This window comes from Echinops telfairi, unplaced genomic scaffold, assembly GCF_000313985.2.
Source record: "Echinops telfairi isolate 266 unplaced genomic scaffold, ASM31398v2 ScPeMD7_7468;HRSCAF=8506_0, whole genome shotgun sequence".
NCBI classification, from domain to species: domain Eukaryota; kingdom Metazoa; phylum Chordata; class Mammalia; order Afrosoricida; family Tenrecidae; genus Echinops; species Echinops telfairi.
Window position 1 is genome coordinate 34,001,197 of NW_022111369.1, and position 19,326 is coordinate 34,020,522.

At 41.2% G+C, this 19,326-nt stretch overlaps 1 protein-coding gene across 1 annotated transcript in view; it reads left to right on the plus strand.

Annotated features, from left to right (window-relative positions):
• WDFY3 (WD repeat and FYVE domain containing 3) overlaps positions 1–19,326 on the plus strand; it is a 242,492-nt gene that overhangs the window by 104,469 nt on the left and 118,697 nt on the right. Inside the window, exons 12-19 of the mRNA XM_045284341.1 lie at positions 3,498–3,955; positions 5,712–5,795; positions 10,217–10,394; positions 11,302–11,516; positions 13,910–14,022; positions 17,295–17,520; positions 18,739–18,839; positions 18,997–19,215. Of these exons, the coding sequence (XP_045140276.1) occupies positions 3,498–3,955; positions 5,712–5,795; positions 10,217–10,394; positions 11,302–11,516; positions 13,910–14,022; positions 17,295–17,520; positions 18,739–18,839; positions 18,997–19,215 (1,594 nt within the window). The remainder of the gene's footprint in view (positions 1–3,497; positions 3,956–5,711; positions 5,796–10,216; positions 10,395–11,301; positions 11,517–13,909; positions 14,023–17,294; positions 17,521–18,738; positions 18,840–18,996; positions 19,216–19,326) is intronic.

A 19,326-nucleotide genomic window follows, 5' to 3' on the forward strand; every position in this document is an offset into this window, starting at 1 on the left:
AGGCATCAAAGAACAAAAATTCTTTTCATTGTGAATGAGGGGGAGTGCAGAGTGGGGACCCAAAGCCCATCTGTAGGCAACTGGACATCCCCTTACTGAAGGGTCGTGGGGAGGAGACAAGCCAGTCAGGGTGCACTATAGCAACGATGAAACATACAACTCTCCCCTAGTTCTTCAATACTTCCTCCCCCCACTATCAGGATCCCAATTTTATTTTAAAAATCCAGCTAGACTAGAGGATGTACACTGATATAGATAAGAGCTGGAAATACAGGGAATCTTGGACCTATAAACCCCTCAGGACCAATAATGAGAGTAGTGATACCAGAAGTGTAAGGAAAAGATGGGGGGAGAAAAGAGGAACCAATCACAGTGATCAACATATAACCATAACCTCCTCCCTGGGCGACAGACAACAGAAAAATGGGTGAAGAGAGACATCGATCAGAGTAAGAAATGAAAAAAATAATTTATAAATTATCAAATGTTTGGGAGGGAGGGAGGGAAAAAATTAGCTGATACCAAGGGCTCAAGTAGAAAGAAAATGTTTTGAGAATGACAATGGCAAAAAATGTACAAATATGCTTGGCACAATGAATGTATGTATGTATGTATTGTGATAAGAGTTGCATGAACCCCCAATAAAATGATTTTTTTTAGAAAAGAAAGAAAATAAGTATTGCCCTGATTTACAGACAACAAACCATGAGTTCCGATCATATAAGCAACATGCTTATGCAACTTCAGGTAGTTTTTGATCCCATATTCTTTCAACAAAGGAGCACAGGTAGCACTGTGGCTAAACACTGGATTATGAATTGAAAGGTTAATCATTCGAACCCATGCTCCACTTCTGTGGCAGTTTGCTGCTGCAAGCACGACAGCCGTGGAAGGTCTGTGGAGCAGTTCTGTTCTCCCTGTGCTGTCCCTGTGAGGTGAAATCGACTCTACTACAATGGATTTGGGTTTACTCTTTCTACCTCACCATAATGATTTACAAGATTCAAACACACACACATGAAGAATCTTTGTAATAACATGGAAGACAATTTTTCCAAGTACCAGAAATTATAATACCTACTCTTCACTTACATACGCTCTCATTATCTACCATTTGCCTTTGTTGCAGTGGTGTGCAATGTTTACTACCTTATTACTTTGCACATTAAAATTGATGTTTGACAATGGCGTGAGCACCAAGGTGCTAAGCAAGATGGCTGTGAAGTTGCAGGTTGTATCATCGTGGCTGAACCATGATTCTTCATGGCTTGGCGGTTATGTAATGATGTTATTTGACAGTTAGGTAATGATGTACTCAACTTTAATTTTTTTATCTGATGTGGTCACCCTCCATTTTTGCTTCATTATTCACAAAATTACCTGATCTCGTGAGTTCCCTGGTGGTGTAGAGGTTACCTTTTCGGCTGCTAAGTACAAGGTCAGCAGTTCAAAACCACCGGGTGCTCTGTTGGAGAAAGATGGTGGGGCTTTCTGCTCCCAGGAAGATTTCCACTCTTGGAAACTCAAGGGCAGTTCTACCCTGTCCTGTAGCATCACTGTGAGTTGGCATCAATTCGATAGCATGAGGTTGGCTTTTGTTTTTTTTAGATCCTAACCATGTTGATAAGGAGGTGAGCATATAATTGTGAGCACGAATATTACTGCTTCTTATGTGTTAGGTATTATTCTACACACTTTATAGGCATCTACTAATTTAATTTAATCTCCATAATAGGGGCAGGTAATTTTGATAGCCTTGTTATAGATGATAAACTTTCATGGGTAGAATCCTCTGCTTCCATGTGAGAGAACCAGCTTCCGTTTCTGGCTGGTGCCCCCGGGCTCAGCCACCACTTCCGGTTAGTAAAGACTTCAGTGTGCTTGTGGTGCTCAGCACATTTCAGCTCTTTCCAGACTGAGGCAGACTGGGAAGAAAGAGCTGACGATCTAACACCATCGGTTCTGAAAACCAGCCCATGCAACCTGTAGCTCACAAAGGGCCAGTCCACAAGCAGTCGTGGGGAGGGCACAGAGCGGGCAGTGTTCCCTTCCAGTGACGCGTTTAGGGGTTATGCGGCATACAGAGAATAGGGGTAAGAAAGTGAAAGAGCAAGCAAATAAAAAGTCAATATTTGAAGAATTTTTATAAAGGATCTTTAGAAATTCTTCGAACCTATTTTTTTTCCAGTTTTCCTGTAAGTTAAAAATTATGTCCAAATAATAACAAAAGGAAATAATATCTTGAAGATGATCTTCAAAGCTCCTGTGGACTGGAATCACTCCTCTCTGGCTTGAGGATGCATGCTCCCCCTCCCAGCCACTCATCACGGGAATTCCTTATTCCAGTGTCAGCAGAAAGTAGGACGGAGCTAGCTTTGCGAGCGACGATTCTTTTACTCTTATTCAGTGAATTAGTTTACCAGTCTCATTTGCACTAACTAGGTTTTGAGTTTGAATTTTCCTCTAAGTTGAATTTCAGTGATCATTAGTGAGAAGTTTCATTTCTTAATGTTATTGCCTCCTGTTTTAAATGAGTATAATGGACACCTACAGTAGAGGCAGATCATTTTGATGTCCCTGTTCGAATGATGGCCTGAAACACAATCTGGGTAGATATGTGCCCAATGAAATATTTGCTAATTCTATTATGTGTTATTTGTGATAAGCTGAATTTAAAATGCAATCACTTTGAAAGTTGAGGGTAGTTATAAAAGTGTATTTTACTTATTTCGCCTTCAGGTTTTGTTGCTTAAAGCACCCCCTGTTCTGGGAAAGGGTATGCTTTCAGCCCTGGGGCATCTCAGTGTTTTGCAAGGGAGAATACCTGATCATCCTTTTGGGTACAGGCCTGCTTCCCAGCCCCCAGTACCTGTAGCTTTCTGTAACTCAAAACCCCTCAAATCTTGAGTACTCGGACGACCTCTCTTTTCCCTCCTAGATAGTAAATCACTATTTGTACATGCACAAGTGTGCACACCCACCAAGAGCCACGGTGGAGCAGTTGGGTGGGTGTGGGGCTGCTTGCTCCTGGCAAGGCCCTCTGATCACACCCACTAGATGCTCTCCCTGGGGGAAGGGTGGGGGCTCACTGCTCCCGTAACGATTGACAGCCTCGGATGCCCTCTGTAGGGTAACTATATGTCGGGAGCGACTCATTCGCATCCACATAGTCTCTCTCTAATGCAAACTTTGATGAGTGTGTAAAATCATACTAGAGTATGTATTGTATATATTTAATGAACTTACTTTCAAACATCATATAGGCAAAGGGATCAGGAAAGCTTTCCTTTTTTTCACGAGAGCCTTACAGCAAAAGCAATGTGATACCATTTCCCAAAACTACCTTCCATCAACTTCTCAAATGCCACTTAAATTTTTTCAAAATATTTTGAAATGCTTCGTAGAGCTGCTCCTGGGGTGATCCGCCCAGACTGCCCTTTTTGCGATGTGCCAGGGCGGTGGTGCGTATTTGACGCGTTGGTTTGTGTCCCCCGCAGGCCCTCCTGTCGGTCCTCCGAGAAAGCCGCCGCTCCAGAACGGTGTTCCGGAAGGTGGGCGGCTTTGTGTATGTCACATCGCTGCTGGTCGCCATGGAGAGATCGCTGAGCTCGCCCCCCAAGAATGGCTGGGAGAAAGTGAACCAGAATCAGGTGTTTGAACTTCTGCACACTGTGTTCTGCACGTTGACTGCGGCCATGCGCTACGAGCCGGCCAACTCGCATTTCTTCAAGACCGAGATTCAGTACGAGAAGTTGGCAGATGCCGTTCGCTTTCTTGGCTGCTTCTCAGACTTAAGGAAAATCAGCCCCATGAATGTCTTCCCCTCAAACACGCAGCCATTTGAAAGACTCCTCGAGGAGGACGTGCTTGCCGCGGACTCGGTCTCCCCCACCCTCCGGCACTGCAGCAAACTCCTGATCTATCTCTACAAAGTGGCCACCGATTCCTTTGACAGGTACGGCTTGGCCCAGCCCTGCATCCACAGGTGGGCTGTGCACAACTCCAGCCCTAAGGCTTGGATTGCAAGTTGAATTAGAACGAAAATGAAAACCGGTGAATCTCTTCTCCCAGTTGCCTCAGTGAGGTGTGTCATTGTCATGGTAGCTGTTCTTCTCCCGGGCGGAGAGCTCCCCGTGCAAAGCCTGTGCGTCTTCCCACCTGCAGGCTCGTCTGACTCGGACAGCACTTGACACAGCAGATGCTATGAAATGTAGCCTCATTATGGGGGTGATCATGCTCTTGTTTCCCACGTTTTCCCCCAAAGATGTTAGATGCATCTGGACTTGCCAGTTATGATCATCAAGAGAACGTGGGTATGATTATCAGTAGGTCAGGATGGATGATAGATAACCCTGCCACGCAGCACCTTTCATCAGCCCCGCAGAAGGTTGTAGCTCCCTAAGAGGCATCAAAAGTGCAAGAGTCCACCCGTCTTTCCTGTCCTTTACTCATTCCTTCAACAAACAAAGCCTTAATAGCCTTCATAGAAAAGAACAGTTGTCATCCTAGGCATTAGGATTCCGTTCTGCTCCCGACATCCATTAGCTTGAATAAGGACACATGAGTAGACAATCCTGCTGTGACCGATTCTATGATCGGTGATGGCCAGGCCTCCAAGGGAGATCATGGGAAAGGTATTTTACTGAAATCATTTCATTATTGAAACTGTCTCTCACATTGACAGGAACATTAAGAGGGATCACACTGCCAATTTGCCTGTTCTTATAATTCTCTTTTATCATGACTGTACTTTTTTAATGTGTCAAATTAGTTCACTGTTTCTATATGATCCCTGTAAATTAACCAAGGAAGTTCATTCGATGGAGCTTCTAAGAGGCGTTAGATCCCTTGATATTGCTTTGTCCTTAACAGCATTTCCCTGTCATGACTATTTAGATAAGAACATCATGAATTACAGGAGAAATTTTAATTCATTCCTTTTCTTTTAGGGTAAAGCAAAAACCAAAAAGCATGGCGTAGTGCAGTGTTCTAGGGAGACGTTATTTAGATTTGAGAGCTGCCCAGGTGCAATCTTTTTTTCTTTTGCTTTACCCTTCCTCTGCCCTTTATCATAGTATCAGGAGCCCTGGCGGCATAGTGGTTAAACGCTGGGCGGCCAACAGCAAGGTCAGCAGTGCAAAAACACCAGTAGCTCTGTGGGGAAAGATGGCCTTCGATTCCTGTAAAGTTGCAGTATCAGAAACTCAGAGGGATAGTTCTACGCTGTCTTGCAGGGTTGCCCTGCATCTGCATGGACTCCACAGTAGTGAGTCTGGTTTGGTTTGATAATGGCGAGTGTACCTGCTTTTTAGTTTCTTCAGTCAAACACTGGAGCCCAGGAAACACAGTGGGTTGCACTGCAAGCTACAAAGTCAGCCTTCAAAGCCCCCAGCCACTCCTTAGGAGAAAGGTGTGGCTTCCCACTCGCATCAAGAGTTACAGTCTGGGAAATGCACTGAGGCAGTGGAGCAGTGAAATTGGTATTGGTTTTGGTTTTAGTCGAGCCAACGTCAACGGAATAAGTATGTGCCCTGAGCATGCTTTCTGTTTCACTCGGTACATGTGGTGGAGTCTTGTGCCTCGTTCCTGCTGAGTATGGAGGATGTTCCTTCTGAAACTTGTACCAAGATTTCTTGTGAAACTAACCAACTGCTAGCCGAGTGTTCTCTTCTAACCTCTCCAAACCCCCTTGTCTGTTTTGTCATCTGTAGTCGTGCTGAACAGATCCCTCCTTGCCTGACAAGTGAGTCTTCTCTCCCCTCTCCTTGGGGAACGCCAGCTTTGTCCAGGAAAAGGTACTGACTTTATAAGAGAAGTCCCTCTTTATCTGTGTGGTTTCCTTTTGTCCCTGCACTTAATTATGCGTGAGTGTGGTTGGGTTTTCATAACTGCAGTCCCTCCCTTTTTGCTTTCTATTTATTTGTCAGGTTTTAAACATGTCAACTTTCTCTGGAGTATATTTGTGAGTATAAACTGGCTTGATGATGTAAAGATAAGAAAGTCACGCAGAATCTTGTTAGCCAACTATTATTCAGACTAGTATACACATTTGTGCAAAAAGCCAAACCTATCTTTTATTTGAAAAAACCTGATGAGAGGGCTTCATGCCTTTAGAGAGAGACTTCTTTTTCTTTTTTCTAACATGGCTCCAGCAGGAACATGAGAGTGTGGCAAGAAAATGAGCACTTTCTCAACTAGTTCAACCAGTTGAAACATAATGCTGTCAACATTCAACGTTGAACAGAGTGTGAAAACCTATCCCAGCTCTTTATTCTCTGGTTCTGCAGGCAGCTGTCTTCTAGCTGAACCAGTGTGTCTCTTGACTAAAGTTTGGGAATGTAAAGAACCAGCCGTCGATTTGTAAGACTAAACTTGATAAGATTATGACAGACTTAGCATTCCATTTACAACCAGTACATTGAACGATCGGGCTCGGTGCCGCTGGCCCCCCAAACAACAACTTCCCATTTCATTCATAATCAGGTATAATTCCTAATGTCTATATTAAGGTTATTCCAGTGTGGCTTTTTAAAATGAACATGGGGTTGATTATATTGTCATTTATTAGGTCTCTTGTACTGATCTTAAGACTTTAATTTAGTTGTAAAGAGAATTTGGGTCAAAAGGATTTGTTACAGATTCCTTATTATAGTACATTTTAGTGCTAGGGTTCATCAGTTTTATGCAAAGACTTCTATTTTCCATTTTCTCTTAAATGTACATTATGATTTACAGCTCATTTTCATCCAAGGAGTCCAGTCATAATTCCAAATATTTTGAACAAATTTTGAGTCCAATATATTTGTGTTGTAAGCCTGCCATTTCTTAATTCTTTACACAGAACACTTGTCCTTAATTCAGGAAACTGCTAGCTAGAGCAATTTCAGTCATCTGTGTTTACTGTCCGAAAGAGCAAGTGAATGTTAGAGAAATGGTTTGAATTTCTAAATAGTTTTAGATATTAAAAATCCCCCACAATTTCAAAATACAATGATCCTATCATAAATGGCTAAGGTTTGAAAATTGATAAATTTTACAAATGTAGATCTAGAAAATTTTAAACAATACACAGAACCATAAAATACTTTCTGTAGAAACTCAAATTAAAAAACACAGCAAAAGAAGAAAAGAGTGAAAGAAAAAAAATCCATCAGGAATCACTGTTTATTTAAATGGTAAATTGACAAAAGAAATACATTTTATTACTTGCATTCCTCACGAGTTCTATATGACCATAAATCAAAAGCATTTTGTCATCATTTACAATAGAGGGACACCTAAAGATGGCTTGGCCTTTAACTTAAGAGGAGACAGCCTGTGTGTGAACTGTCATGCTTAGTACTTAATCCATGGGAACCTGTCTTCAGTCTTCATGATGCTGTTACCCTGAGGAGGAGGAGCTTAGTGTTAACAAGATCAATGTTGACATCTTCGGGTTGCCATTCAAGTCAGGTTACATACAGTTGTCTTGGTGATAAAAACTACGAGCTGCCACCAAAAACAATATTTTCATTTTCCAAGTACAACTATAGCAAGTTTGAGATTAGAATTGTAATTACACTATTTCTAAAGCCTCTCTCAATGAGTTAACATAGACTCTTTTTTCTGTAACAATGTTTTTGTTGTTAATGGCAAAGGTAAACACTGGCATGATATAGATAATATGTATAAGAAGTTATTATTAAACATAACTGTAATTACTAATATATACACATGTTTATATATCCACGACCAGCTAGTGGATTCCAACTTCCAGTGACCTTGCATAGAGTTTCTGAGGTTTTATAAATCTTTACAGGCGCACATAACTTCATCTTTCTTCCGAAGAGTGGCTGCTGGCTTTGAACCATCGACCTTTGGACTAGCAGTCCAGTGCTGACCTGCTTGCTTGGACAGCATCATCAGGGTTCCCTCAAGTATTTATATATTAAGAAAATGAGCTTTGATTGATACTGATCTGATCTCTAAAACACGAGTTATTCTCTAATTATTTTAACTAGAATAAAACTTCATACTTAGAAAACTAATCTCATCTGTTTGTTTACTATTATTCAAAATGAATAATGGAACAGAGTCTGCTGATTCAGACAGACTTGGAGGAAAGGGACATAAAGCACGAGTGATAATTAAGGACACTCCAGAATGCGTATAGAAAAGCAAAAAACGTAGCAGGTTCTGGTTTTCATTCAGAACGGAGAGGAGGCTTTCTCTTCCCTCCAGAGTTACAGTCGTGGAGACCGGCAGGCGACAGTGCTGCTCTGTCCTACTGGGTCACTGTGAGGCAGAGTCCAACCGATGGAAGTGAATAAGTGACTGACGTAGTGAATGAGTATGTTATTCAGATAAGATAGGTAAGGAGAGCAAATTCTGAATTAAAATACTCATATTCTCAAAAATGGCAGATGAGTCTTAAACATATATACTTTATACTTAAATGGTAAATTGTGCTTCCTGTTAACTTTGAAAGGTAGCTGCAATTTCAAAGTTAACAAAATGTGTGTAATGTTTATCTCGAAAAATGAATAGGTATTGCTTATAAGTTAATAAATAAATTTAACCATAATTATTAAACATAGCAAATGGTGATCCCTTTGGTAATATAGCCAAAGTGATTGATTAAAAATTTACATTCTGAAACATCTGTTTTAATAGACTTAAATTTTATTCATGAACACCATGTGTTCTATTTCTATGATTGCAATGCTTTTTTAGTTTGAGAACTAATGTAATTTCTTCAGAACATAATTTTCTTACATGAGGGAAATTAAAAGGTTAATAGTTGTTCATTCATGAAGCATTTGGTTTCCATAGACAGACAGGGATAAAATATAAAATAGCTAAACCATTTACAACTGTGTCTTCTTGGGAGTGTCCATAATTTCCATTCATATCTGGATCAAATCTGTCAACTCAGCAGCAATTTCCAAAAGTCTGTAACTAAAATGTAGACTTAGAATCTATGCTTTTTATCAGATTTTTTGCATATATCCCGAACACCTTCATAGAATTTCCTAATTTCGTGGTTTGGAATTCCCACAGAGGACAGATAAACTTTTTGTAGCCTGGGGCTTCAGAGTGGAAGTCTTGCCTATTGGTAGTAGTAATAGGAAGCCTTTATAACCTCTCTTTCAATGAATTTCAAAATGAAAACTTTCTGAATGAAAAACAGGCATTAAAGAAATAAAAGGCAGGAGCCATTTGATGATGCACCATATTTTAAATTGGGGATCCTGTGGGTTATTTTCTAAATGAAGTTGAATACTTTCCTAGAATTTACATGTAAAAGAGAGTGGCGCTTTCTTCAAAAGCATGACCATGCCAATTCTCTGCTACTGAATCACTGATGTAAAGCATCTGTTTTCAAAGCTGCTCTTGTGCCAGAGTGCTGAGACGACACTGCTGTCAGCATTAGACAGATTATGCTGAGACCGACTCCTGGAACAAAGATCTCCCATAGGCTGAAGCCGGCAGCATCTGTTTCCTGGAGCCAAAATGCAAACTGTGCACAACTCATGAATCGAAGGAAACCTGTTCAGAGTAGAAAGCAGAGCTCATTGACAAGAAGGGGCGTGTAGGGGAAGGAATGTGGCAGGCCTTCCTACGCAGAGACTTGTTGCTGTGCATCTACCTTCTGAGTTGTCAAGAGATGATGAGTGTACGTTCAGTGGTCAGGAGGGGTGGATGGAAAAGGTTGAATTCATTCTTAAATAGAACTAAAGGAAAACTCCGTGTAGTTTAGCATCTTTCTCAGGTAGCCAACCCTGATTCAGTTGACTTAGTCCACCTTGATCTTGTGTTAGGTCTTGAATAAGCTACACAGTGGGTAAGAAGAGGTTAAAAACACATAGGTACCTGTTTTAAAAGTTAAAATAAAAATCCTTGAGGGACTTAATGTAACTTTCAGCTGCATATCAAAACTGTCACCTCCTTGGAATTTTGAGTCACTGTGAGTCACATCTAGTCTTTACTTCGTCAGCTCCAGGGTTTTGGCATTTCATGAAACAATCCAAACAATAAAAGGTGGCCGTATAGAACGACGTAGGAGAATTGATAATAATGTATTGCTTTTTTCATATCACAATCTTATGAAATTTTGTAATCCATCCTAAATGCAAAAGGCCTTTTGGTTATCAGTGAAAGGAGATGAAGAAAATGAACAGAGAGAATGTTGTTGAAATTAAATACCAGTTGCTCTTTCTCTCTCTCTTTAAAATAGGCATGCATATCATTCTGTTTCAACCCCTCCTGTTCACCCTGCTAAAAATGTGGCTGACCTGAAACTACATGTGGCCACCTCATCTCTCCAGAGCGCCGATGCCGTCATCATCCATCCTGGAGCCATGCTGGCGATGCTGGACCTCCTGGCCTCCGTTGGGTCACTGACGCAGCCAGAAGTAAGCGCAGAGCTCTTGGTTTGTGCCTGTTGGCAGTGAGTGTGCGCGCAGGAGTAAGGAGTTGGGACAAGCCAGACAAAAAGTGATGCACAGCCATTCCGTCACACGGAAGTAGGTTAAGGACCTAACAAATCTGAGATGGTGCAATTTGAATCACAACTCTCAGGAGTCATAGATCAGGATTTAGAATTTCAGAATTCTGACAAACACAGCCACAATGGTTACTTCCGATCCTAGAATCGTGCTCAGCAGTGGAACTCGGTTCATAAATGATGCAGAGAGAAACTGACTGAAGCTGCCACACCCATGCTATTTCGCCGTCTTGACTTGTGGCCCTCAAGTTGGGATGCACTGGAGTTTGGACGGCTGATTTTGTTAGAATTTTGTGCAGACTCTGAAGCATAATAAAGCAATTCAATTAAAATTGCTCTCCTTTAAGTTGCTCAGTTGGCCACCGTGGAAAATCCTTTGCACGCACATATAAAAAGACGACTTTGCTTTAGCCTCCTCGTGTAGAGACTTGGAAGAGAATAGAGTTGGATGTGCTTCTAGCAAAATGAGAATAGGGCATTTTACCCTACCCTGGTTCTGAAGTTGCTGTAAGTCTGTTACTTAATTTATCTGAATTTACTGTGAAGCATGTAGACACATCACGTTAAAAGATGTGTTTCTTTTGGAGCCCTGGTGACATACTTGGTTACATGTTAAGTTGCTAACCACACATTCAGCAATTCAAAACCACCAGCTGCTTGGCAGGAGAAAAATGAGGCTTTCTACTCCTGTAAAAAGCTACAGTCTTAAAGGTCCCCGGGGCAGTTCTACCCTGTCCTATAGGGTTGCCAGTGAGCCAGAATCAGGTGGATGGCGGTGAGTATGGGTTTCTGATACAGTTTTCTTGTTGCTCTAGCATGCTCTGGACCTTCAACTTGCCGTGGCAAATATTCTACAATCCCTGGTGCACACAGAAAGAAACCAGCAAGTCATGTGTGAAGCCGGCCTTCATGCACGGCTGCTGCAGAGATGCAGCGCTGCGCTGGCGGATGAGGACCACTCTCTGCACCCTCCCCTCCAGCGCATGTTTGAGCGGTTAGCCTCTCAGGCCCTGGAGCCCATGGTGCTGAGGTCAGTAAGTTTTCTCTTCACATGAGCTCGCAATCAGTATTGACTGTTACTAGAGTCTTCGTGGTGCGTGAGTTCTTGCTTTGATGAGCACTTGTTCAGTTAGCTTGGGGCAAAACCAAAACAGGTCAACAATTAAAAAATGGGCAACATGCTCAAAGTGTAGTACTTAGGACAAATAAATGTAGTGACTAGTGAAAGAAGGTGTTTCTTCCACTTGAATAGGCCCTCTCGTCTGAAAGTAAAGTCCCGTTCAATGTGTACTTCTGTGACCTAAGGTGTGAAGGACTTTGTATATGTAGGCATGCCTCAGAAATGCTTTTGAAAGTTAATTTTGATGTAGTTAGAGACATGGAGGGTTGCAAAGGCAGGATTGTATACCTTCACACACTTATCTCAGGTGTTAAAGTCTTATGTAACCTGAGTAGAATATAAAAACAAAATTTAGGGCAATGGTTTGATATTTGCCTACAACTCATTGTTATTTTACCACATGCGTAGATTTGTGTAGCCTCCCCCCAAATCAAGATATTACAAAATTCCCCCTAGTCTTTGTCCTCATACCTACTTTTCTAACTTCTGGAAACTAATGTGTTTTCTGCCTATATTTTTGTTACTGTGTTATATAGAAAAAAAATCATAGGGATGGAGCCTTTTGAGATTCGCTTTTTTTTAATCAGCATGCCAAGTTGTATATAGCTATACTTTGTTTCTTTTTATTACTGAGTAGTAGTTTTCATGCTTTGTTTATCCACTCAAGAAAGGTATTTTTATATAACCCGTTTTTTTAGTGCAAGAGAAATGGTGTTTTATGTGTCTGGCATGGTTTTGCTACTGGTAAAGATCCGCCCCCCCCACCCCCCCCACACACACTCCCCGCCACCATGTTCCCTGAAATTGCCTCACCAAACAAATTTCATCGGTACCCAAAACCAAACTCACTGCCATTGGATTGATTTGAACTCATAGCGACCCTATAGAACAGGGTGGAACTGCCCCTGTGGATTTCCTATAACCCTTGACAGGAGTAGAAAGCCTCATCTTTCCCCCAAGGAGTGACTGGGGTTTCAAACTGCTTACCTTACGAGTTTGCAGCCTGATATGTTATGTTACACTATACCACAGGCTCATCATCTCATCTACAAACGAAATTGTCTCAGGCGTCATACTGTAAGCTAGACATTTTAGGGACTTGAGTTTCCGTCCCGAGAAGGGGACAGCCATTGAAGCGTGTTAAGCAATGACACGGAGTAGATTGTGAATTTGGAAAGGTAGTGTGCGTATTGAAGAATGCACTGTGAGAAGACAACACTAGCACCCTAGGGGCAGTTCCGGCACTGTCTCAGCATTAGGAAATCAGCTGGATCTGAGTAGTAGCAGCAGGGATGGGGAGAAGAGGGCAGATTCAAGATACACTTACGGTATAGAATCAGCAGGATTTTCTGATTGCCTGAATAAAGAAACTGAAAGAGATCAAGTTGCATTTCAGGGACATGCAGAACACAAGATAAAAGGCAGTTGGGATATAAAAGGGAAAGTTTACTGTTAGATATATTGAGTATGAGACACTTCTGGTAGGATCCATTTTTATTAAGTTCTGCAAAAAAGTTTAGAAAAATGGGTAGTTTGTGTTATGTAGACCGGCGGTTCTCAACCTGTGGGTCATGAATCCTTTGGGGGTTGAATGACCCTTTCACAGGGTCACTTAAGACTGTTATAAAACACATATTTCCGATGGTCTTAGGAACCAAGACATGGCTCCTCTATCCATCTCCAGGCCGGTCTACCCAGATGCAAATACGCCCACATACAAGTAGCCATCGTTGCATCATCACGCCAGCTCCATCACGTACACCTTGTACAAATACAGGTCGATGTGACAAAGTTGGCACCATAATGTACTTATGTGGACCAGTCACGTGTAGAGAGCAGCTGCTGTGTTGAAAGCAGCTATTCTGTTAAAAGCAGTATTGGAGGTAAAATGACACTTCATGAGTTATAATTACTGGGTAAATGCTTTAATCAATGCCATAATCACTATGCTTTAATGATGTTCAATTTGTAACAATGCAAATACATCCTGCATATCAGATATTTATATTACAATTCATGACAGTAGTAAAATTACGATTACGAAGTAGCAATGAAAATAATTTTATGGTTGAGGGTCACCACAACATGAGGAACTGTATTAAAGGGCCACAGCATTAGGAAGGTTGAGAACCACTGATATAGATAAATTACAGCTTAACTAATTAATACTGCATGCTCTTTTATGATGAATGCTTGCATTTGGTAGTTAAGTTAGTCTGTTATAATTAATTGCCTCATTTTAGCTTTGGTTTTTATAATTATATATTGCTCTCATTCAAGTATTAACTTTAATTTGCTTCTAGGGAATTTTTGCGATTGGCAAGTCCTTTAAATTGTGGTGCCTGGGACAAAAACCTACTGAAACAATACAGAGTCCACAAACCAAGCTCACTGAGTTATGAGCCAGAGATGAGAAGTAAGTTTTCCTCTGAAGCGCGTGTTGTTGGCTTGTTTTGTACCTGGACGTCAAATGGGGAATGATCCTAAATGCCTGTCTCCTGTGTATCATTCTTTGCTGAAAACACCTTCAGTCTCTCTTCTTGTGTAAATGTGACAAGATTTTAAGAGAGTTTAGAATAATACTATAAAATAGTAAAAATCTAGAAACCTTAAGCGGAACACACTGCCACAGAGTGGATTCTGACTCATAACCATCCTATAGGACAGGGTAGAACTGCTGCTCTGTGTGTCTGAAGCTTTAAATCCTTATGGGAGTAGAAAGCCCCACCTTTCCCCCATGGAGTGGCTGGTGGCTCGAATGGTGACATTATGTGCCCAACGCATATAGCCAAGTGGAAAATTCCTCTTGTTGAATCCCTTTACCTTGCAGGTGTAATAACTTTTAAACTCAAAAGGGTAAGTGACTTGGTCAAAGAGACTGGTTCTAACATCTAGACTTCTTGTGCCTCAGTCTAGTGTCCCTTACTATACCTATAGATTATTTATATAACAATAAGAACGTGTGCATTGAGGAAGTTATGCACTGGGTGGGTCCATAATTTCTATTGATGGTCTCTTTGGCAACTATAATTCTTTAAAACTTAATTTTTCTGTTAGCAGTACCTATATTATACTCCTTCCTTCTCTGCCACCAAGTGCCTTCCGACTCAGAGCGGCCCTGGATAGTGGGTCTCCAGGAGACACTCAGCTTTCTCCTACATCAACACAGTAGTAGTAGTAATGAACACCACTAATAAGTCTTCTAATTGGCCCTTTTGAGCATTATCTTTACACACAGGATTTTCTTTTTTTTTTTAAATGTTATCCTAGCACAAGTAAATGGGGAAAAGACTGAGTTTTCTACACCCATAAACAGTGACAGTCTCAGAAACCCACAGGGGGTCGCAGTGAGTCAGCACTGGCTCGATGGCAGTGAGTGTGTGTATATTTTTTTATATAAATCATTTTTGGGGGGCTCTCACAGCTCTTACAACAACCCATACATCCATTAAATCAAGCACATTTGTATATATGTTACCATCATCATTTTCAAAACATTTTCTTACTACTTCAGCCCTTGGGATTAGCACCTCTTTTTTCTCTCCATTCGCCCACCCACCCCTCACCCTCCCACCCTCAGGTCCCCTTGGTGAATGATACATTATTTTTATTTTCCTGTATTACACCATCTGCTGTCTCCCTTCCCTCACATTTCTGTTGTTCATCCCCCTCATGGGGGAAGGGTTGTTATACATTGATCATTGAGATCAGTTTCCCTTTTCAGTGAGGGAGTTTTAAGAGCATAAGTAAATAGCATGCCATCCATACTTCAATGATTGGTTTTTCAACCAGAATTTACTGATGTATCTTATATTTCGGACACTGATGCGTGGCATCACTGCTAGCAACAAAAACAAAGTAGAACTGCTCTTGCCATCATTTGCTCCCACTAAAGAGCCCGGGTGATGTACTGGGTACTCATTAGGCTGCTAACCACAAGGTCAGCAGTGAGAAATGAGCAGCTGCTCTGGGGGAAAGACAAGGCTTTCCACTCCCGTAAAGAGTTACAGTCTCAGAAACCCACAGGGTAGTTCTACCCTGTTCCAAAGGGGTGCCATGAGTTGGGATGGACTCAGTGGCAGTGAGTGCAAATGGACAAATCAGGAGTCCTAATGATGCGGTGGTTCCAGCACTCTGCTGCTAACCGAAAGATCCGTGTTTCCAACACGACGGGAGCAAAGACAGCCATCAGCTTCCATACGTGGAAACCCATCGCCCTGGCAACTCAATGAGCCACTTCTGCTCAGTTCCGGAGGGTGACTCATAGTCACATGCCAATTGCCACAAAAAGGGAGGAAGGAGACTTCAAAAAGTTGGTGGAAAATCCCATTATGAATACTTGTTTCCATTACTTTTCCATTTTATTTTCTGGTGAACTTTTTGAAGCCCTCTCAGATAAGCTGGCTAGGGGAATCATGGCGATTTCCCACCTAGGTCAATAGAAGCATCAAAGGTAGAATAGAAAAGAGGATCATGCGTGCATAGTAATCCATGCACAAGGTCTGGAGGGACAAGGAAGGTGCGGCATCCTGAACATGTGAGTGTGGGTGCGTGCAGACGTTTATCTGTAGAAAGGTTAGGAAGTAAAGCTGAAGAAACGATACTATCAGATCATAAAGGACTGAAATTTGGCCTCAGTTTTAGAGTGTGAGCTAGTTTTCAAATAGGGGAGTAGTTTTAGTATTTGAGTTTTAGGAACACATCCGTAGAGAAATGAGGATAAGCTGGATAAGAAAGATGTTAGGACACAGTAAGAAGCTACTGGGAAAAAAGACGCATGGACGACAGTTGATGGCTGTGGGGATAAGAAGAAGTGAACAGAAGCTGCGATATGTACGGAGGAATGCTGTTGCTCCCAAGGACGTCTCAAGAACCTGGATGTCTTGACACGAGGAAGGCTGCAGAAGGTTGGATGTACGAGCACAGCAGAGAGCAGTGGGGGAGCCTGCAGGAGAGGGAGTGGTGGACATCATGCAGTGCAGCTAAGAGATCAATATAGTTACAGCCGATCTCCTATTCCTGAGAAAAAGGGAAAGCTCGGTTGAATTTCATATTTCCATTCTTGATATAAGGGCCCTTTAAAATGTTCCTGGAACTGAAAGGTAATGGAATTTTTCTGCTAACTTTTGAAACCCACTCATGCAGGAAGCTGTGAATTTCATGACTGCTTATGCGATCACTGTTTATCCTTAACAGTTCCTCAGAAACAATAAAAATCAAGGACATTTCTGCTCTTTTCCCCTCGTGCTTTGAGTTTAAAACATGACCGGTTTCCTTCTCATTTTAATGCTTCCAGACTATTTTGCTGTATCCGCCCAGAAAAATAGCTTATGAATTAGAAGTGTAGCCTGCTTTGTAAAATTATACAGTGAGATTTATAATTAAAATATAACAGTGGATTGTGTAGTAGTTATTGATAACTTTTATTCCTATTTGTGCTCTCTATATAATTTCCCAACATGTCTGCAGTCTATATAGGACTTTGGTAAACAGGTAAACCGGGACGCATGCGGTTTAAATTGAAAATTGAAGTATAAATATTGGTGGTGATTTTGGCATTGAAATGTACAAAAGAAACTGGGTGTGAAAAGAAAGCATACTTTAAAAAAAACGTATCCACCTTGTAAGGTCATTACTGAAAAAACGTCCACGTGACATTTTCCCCAAGAGGTTTTCTTTGGTTTGCAGGTAGTATGATCACGTCTCTGGAGGGTCTGGGCTCCGATAATGTTTTCAGCTTCCATGAAGATAACCATTACCGAATCAGCAAGAGCCTGGTAAAATCTGTGGAAGGAAGTACTGTGCCCCTGACCAGGGTGAAATGTCTGGTCTCCATGACAACCCCGCATGACATCAGACTCCATGGGTCATCGGTTACTCCGGCTTTTGTTGAATTTGACACATCCCTTGAAGGGTGGGTAAGGAATTTGCAACATAGCTCCGCCTTATTGTACTATTTTATGCCGCTTAATGTAGCTTTGAGAAGTATTTGGTCTTTGGTTTTAAATATACTTGATTTAAATGTATTATACTATGTGTTCTACTCTATTGCACTATATTTTTAAAAAGATGGAGCGTGTTATCTCAAGATGTCTAGATTTAATTCTCTTGAATCATTAATTATAGTAAATAGATTAATAAAGTACCAAACCCAACCCACTGTCAGCAAATCTATTCCTACTCAAAGGGTCAGCAAACTGCAAGCAAAATCTGGCTCTTTGCCTGTTCTTGCAAATAAAGTTTTATTGGGACCCGGCCATACACATTCAGCATGTATTGTCGATGGCTGCTCCGAGACCGCAGTGGAGTGTTGAGTAGTCATGACAGAGACTGGTCTGGAAACTCTGGAGTATTTACCATTTGGCCCTTCACAGAAAAAGCTTGCCAACTCTTCATAAAGGAAATACCAATTTCTAGATAACATATGATTTTAAATTAGTGTGAAAGCCTTGTGGCTTGGTATTATGTATCATCTTGTTCCTCAAATCACCTAGCATAACATCGTCTTGGATATTACAACCACTCAGTGTCTATCACTGCAAGTGAGTAAATGAAGCATTTCAAATGGCAGCTAGAGCTGCGAGAGGTGAAAGAGGACTAGGAAGTTTGGGGAGTCCACTGAAAAAGAAGGCCAAATGCTAATAGCACCGATTGCTGTCTATCTACTTCGTTACTCATGGCTTGCATACATTCATCCAAAACGGTACATTGTCTTTAAGACCATTGTTACATGGCTAGTTATCCAATAGTAGATTGATATGTATTATTTGGGAATGCACAGCACTAATCATAGCAGCAGGACCAGGTAGAAGAGGGAAGAGGGGATTTTGATAGTGGTAATTGAATTGGTGTAATATCTTGATTGGGATCTATACACTTCCATTTATATGTTTTATGATATGTAAATTTTTACCCATAATTTCTTAAAACAGTTTTTAAAATGATACTGTTGGAGATTGTTACCGTATGTCATTTAATAGCCTCATTATATATGTGTGTGTGTGTGTGTTGCTAGGAATCTCCAGTTATTCTGTAATTATTTTCTACTCTTGGTTGTCATTACATAATGGCAGTTTATTTCACTGTTCTAAGCATTTAAATACTGATGGGTACAATGTCTCTTCTTCAATAGCTGCCTGTTTCTGCCTAGTTTGGCCCCGCATAATGCTCCTACCAATAATGCTGTCACAACAGGTCTCACTGATGGGGCGGTAGTCAGCGGCATTGGTTCCGGTAAATATTACTTTTGTGTTTACATAAGAGATTCTTCTCTTCAGTGAATTGTATTTTTATCTAGAACTTACATGTTTGTGTTGCCTTCCTTTTATTTTGAATGCAAATATGATTGAACACGAACTCTTTGATTACTGCTGTTCTCTTTTCATTGTAGGTGAAAGATTCTTCCCTCCTCCCTCTGGCTTAAGCTATTCCAGCTGGTTTTGCGTTGAACATTTCAGTTCTCCTCCAAATAACCACCCTGTCAGACTCCTCACTCTAGTGCGCCGAGCAAATTCTTCGGAGCAGCATTATGTCTGTCTGGCTATCGTTCTGTCAGCAAAAGACCGGTCGCTGATTGTTTCCACTAAAGAGGAACTGCTCCAAAACTATGGTCAGTATTTGTCCTTTTGTTCTAGAATTAAAATTCTACATTCGTTTTAAGGTCTAGCTTGTAAGTCTTATCCATAGAACAGGTTTTATGAAACCTTAATATTCTATACTA